Raw genomic sequence first — 4,152 nt, 5'->3', positions numbered from 1 at the left:
CAGCGGCTGTCCACAGCTGGAGCAGGAAAACGGAAAACCTCTGAGGGGGAAGGCTGAGCAGGTGGGTGTGAGACAGGGAGCGAGCCAGGCAGAGGTGAGGGGCAGGCCCACCTAGCTGGGACAGCGGCCTCTCCTGGCCCTGCCTCTCTCCAGCAAGGTGAGGAAGGGAGAAAGGCCAGCCCGTGTGCAGGAAGCCCCCAGGTAGCTCGGGGTCCTGGGAGCAGAGGGGAGGTGCGCCGGGGGCAGGTGTCCGCTGGGCTTGAGTCACGGGCTCGTTCTCCCATCTGGCTGCGCAGCGCCGGCCTCCGGGGACAGCGCCAAGATTCCGAGGCCTGTCCTGCTGTCACCACGTGCACAGCCTGGTGTGTGGCTCAGGGGCCAGAGCGATGTCAGCCAAGGGATCCTAGGTGACCTCCTGTCCCTGTGGCCAGGCGGATGCGGAGCAGAACAGGCTGGGGCTCAGGGCTGCAGCCCCGGGGCGGGGGGGCGAAAGAAGGGCTGAGTGGGTGCCAGTGGGGTGAAGGTGAGCAGAGAGGGGTGCCAGAGGGAAGCTGGGGCAGCTGGCGGGGGGAGGGGCCCAGGTGGGCAGGCTCAGGAGAGATTATGTGGCAGGCTGTGGAGGCCACAGCAGGGCTTTGAGAGGAGAGATTCAGGGAGCCGGATGTGGAGAGGGACGAGGAGGCGGGGTGTGATGGCTTGAGAGGAATGAGCCAGAGACGGATGTGTGGAAACTGCTTAGTTATTGAGAACCAGATGGTGTGGACACCATTTGGGCAGCTTGGGGGCACCAGGAGGGCCTGACCAGAGTACCCCCCAAGCTGTGGCCCACTTTGGTCAACAGCAAAGTGCTGATGGTCTGAGGGCGGCCACCCAGGTTCCCAACCTGAGACCAGTAAATGTGGGGACTTCCCAGGGCTGGGCTGAGGGGGACTCAGCCCCAGGAAAGTCTGGGAGGGCTGGGGGTGGGGAGGGGGCTGAGCCAGCACCCCATGACTCACCCACTTCCACTCAATCAGCCCAGCGGCATCTCCGCTCTCCTGCTCCAAATTCCAATTTGGTGAGGCGGCTGGAGACTTAGTCAGCACACGCACGGCACGAGAGCAGTGTCCCAAGGGGCTCCCTGCCAGACACCCCAGCCGCCCACCAGGGTCAGGCCCAGAGGTGGGGAGCCAAGTCAGATCCAGAGATGGCAGCAGCTTCAGAACGAGTGGGGTGTCTCAGCAAGATCCTGAGGGGCCTCTGTGGGGGCGCAGGGCTAAGTCTCAGCACTATGAAGCTGTCTGTCCGCAGCCACTGCCACAATCCCCAGCCAGGGAGGTGACCCATGTGGCGCAGCAGCCCTCTCCTGTCTCCCCACTGCTCCCCTCAGCAGTGTGTTTCAGTAGATCTGCCTGTTCTGCTCCCCACTGTGTCTGGTGAATCTTCTCACCACCCCCCCACACCTCCCAGCTCTTGTATGCATAAATAAATCTTTTTCTTTTTTTACTAGTACAGAACTGGGGTACAGGTCAGAGATGCAGAGGGTGAGAGGCTTCACCAGAGACAGAGCGGGGAGCAGAACAGGCAGATCGACGAAGCACACTGCTGAGGGGAGCAGCGGGCGGGCCAGGAGAGGTCTGCCACGCCATGTGGTCACCTCCGGGGCAGGCGGGGCTCGAACTCATGCGGAAGCGGCTTTAGCTTCTTAGTGCTGTGCTTTAACCCGCTGCGCCACCAGGGAGGGCCCAATAAGTCTTTTTTCAAAAGACCCCATGTGAACATGCCGTGGGCTGTGAAAGCTGCTAGGTGCAGGGCCAGGGGCCACGCTGAACATGAGGGGTGGCAGGGGCCAGGGTGCAAGTCCTGGCTCCACCTGACTCACTGAGGACCCCAAGGGGCTCCCCTCCACCACAGAATGGCCTTCGCCATGCTACGGCCTCTGAGAACAAGTGTCTGTGGAAGCGTGCTGCCAACCTTGCAGCGGCCCCGTGGCAGGCAGGTGGGGAAGGTGAGCGTGACGGGCTTCTTCTAGGATGTGAGGTTGTGCAGGCTGTTCACTGCACAAGGACACCCACACTAGGCTGCTGGGGTCTGGCCCACCCTCTGCTCACCAGGCTGCCGGCCTGGCCCAGAGCCGCTAGGACCAAGACGGTGCCTTTCTTGACAGGCACAACCACCCCTGTGGACGACAGCGGCCCCTCCGACTTGGCCAGCCCAGCCCTCTGGGTTTATGGGAAATCACTTACAAGCTGATTCCGATTCTTGGGGTGGAGGACAGTGAAGGTGTCTTTGCAGAGGCTCTGAGAAGCTCCCAGCCTGGCACTGAGATATAACTTATTACCGGGGGTGGCAACAGAGACCCAGCCCAGGCAGAGGCAGTCTCTCCCAGCCGGTCCCTCTCCAGCAGCCCAAGCAAGTCTCCATCAGTAGGGTATTTAAAAAAAACTCCAGACAGACCCGAGCTGGGCTTTATTGGAATGCCAGGAGCAGGCACACAAGGTAGCCGAGGAAGGAAGGTGGAGCAGGCTTTGAGGGGGCAGGCGCCATGTCCAGGGCCCTGGCACCCCTCTCTGCTAGGTGTTGAGTGGGCACAACTGCAGCCCCCCCGCAGCCCCCCAAGTGGCATGCTCAGGTCTGCAGGGCCTCTGCCCTGGACTGTGAAGGCTCCAAGGAGAGGCCGGAAGAACTAAGTTTTCTCCTTGTAGGGAGGAGGAAAAGAAGGGGAGGGTGCAGGAGGGGATGGAGGCCAGCAAGGCTGTCCTCCTGGGTGTTGGTACCCAGCCCGTGGTCCTCGCTGGCAGAGGGGAGCAGTGGCGAAGAGATGCTGAGGTTCAGCCGTCAGGGCGCCAGAGCCTCCAGCTGGTGGAGATTCGAGTCAGCCCCGAAAAGAAGTTCAAGGGGATCAAAGATGCGGGCAGTTCCCAAGTGACCTCGTCCTCAGAGCTGGGGTGGGCTTGGCCTCCTTGGGGTGAGGAGGAGGAAGACCAGAGGACTGATCCCTAGCAGGATGTGCAGAGGGCGGTCTCCCCAGGAGCCCCACTAGGTTAGTTCCACATTGTTGGCGCGGTCCAGCACACGGGAGCCACGAGCACTGCCCCCGAGCTGGAAACGGCTCTCATACAGCGTGGGGCAGAGGTGCCAGCGGTTGGCGCGGTAGATGCCCAGGTAGGTGTAGACGTCAGGCTTGTAGGTGAGCAGGCACTTAATGCCCGCTGCACGGATGGCCGCATCCGCCTCCAGTACATCCAAGCGGTCCGTGAAGTCATCTGTGTAAACACAGATGACCTGGCGCCCACCTTCCTTGGCCCGTGGGCTCACCTTGGCCACCTGAAGCCGGCCCTCAACCACGGCCCGTGCAATGCCAGCCCAGGCGTGGTCCAGCTTGAAGCCAGGGGCCAGGTGCATCAGCCACTTGCCGGAGAGCACGTGGTGGGTGATGGCCAGCTGGCGCAGGGTACCCGGCGTGACAGGCCGCCCGCTGATTTGAAGAGCCTCCCAGGCTGCCTGCAGGCCCTGCACGTCGCCCGAGTTGGGGACATAGCCCTGCCCGTAGGCTGCAATCCAGCCCACGGGTTCGGAGTTAGGGGAGCTGGGGTCCCCATAGCGGGTAACTTGGGATGGTGGGTACTTGGCCAACCAGGCATCCAGCTCCGTAGCAGGTGTGGTGCGGGCATCAAACACCAGCCAGGGGTCCATGTCAGCTGCCATGGCTTCTGCAGCCAGGTGCTCGGCAGTGAAGCCATCCTCTCTGCCACCTGGAGAGTCCTCCTCCTCCAGCTCTTCACCCGGCTCCATCCTGTCGTGAGGGAACCCAGTTAGGGCCAGTCCAGATCTACAGCATCCTGGACCCTAGTGGGTGCCAGGCCCTACGCTAAAATGTGCAGCCTGGGGCAAGATTTAATGCCACCATGCCTCAGTTGCTTCTTTACAAGGAGGACGCCCGGGGTGGAAAAAGGCGACATAAGGGTAGATGCTAATGTCATTACTATCACCCCTGACTTACAGAGGAGAAAACCGTGGCTCCGAGAAAGGAACTTATCCAAGGTCACGACCGGAGAGAGGGACAGGGCCAAAATGTAAATCGGCGAGTCCTGCCTCCAGCCTGCCAGTGACTGGCAGGTATCCCGGGCGCCGGGGTTCAATGGAGGGAAGCCAGGCAGCAGCACCAAGCCA

The 4,152-nt window shown here is 61.9% G+C and overlaps 1 protein-coding gene across 1 annotated transcript; it reads right to left on the bottom strand.

Annotated features, from left to right (window-relative positions):
• Window positions 1-2,435: 2,435 nt before the first annotated feature.
• On the bottom strand, window positions 2,436-4,130 carry LOC101637379 (chromosome unknown open reading frame, human C11orf68). Its single transcript, XM_004682610.2, has 2 exons — window positions 3,983-4,130; window positions 2,436-3,775 (listed from the first exon to the last, which is right to left on the bottom strand). Exon 2 carries the CDS (start codon window positions 3,772-3,774, stop codon window positions 3,019-3,021), a length of 756 nt encoding a protein of 251 aa, XP_004682667.1. The 5' UTR covers window position 3,775; window positions 3,983-4,130; the 3' UTR covers window positions 2,436-3,018.
• Window positions 4,131-4,152: the final 22 nt, after the last annotated feature.

Source organism: Condylura cristata, unplaced genomic scaffold, assembly GCF_000260355.1.
Source record: "Condylura cristata isolate star-nosed mole 26May11 unplaced genomic scaffold, ConCri1.0 scaffold00015, whole genome shotgun sequence".
NCBI classification, from domain to species: domain Eukaryota; kingdom Metazoa; phylum Chordata; class Mammalia; order Eulipotyphla; family Talpidae; genus Condylura; species Condylura cristata.
Note: the sequence above shows the minus strand (reverse complement) of the source record. Positions and strands in the feature narration are given on the sequence as shown.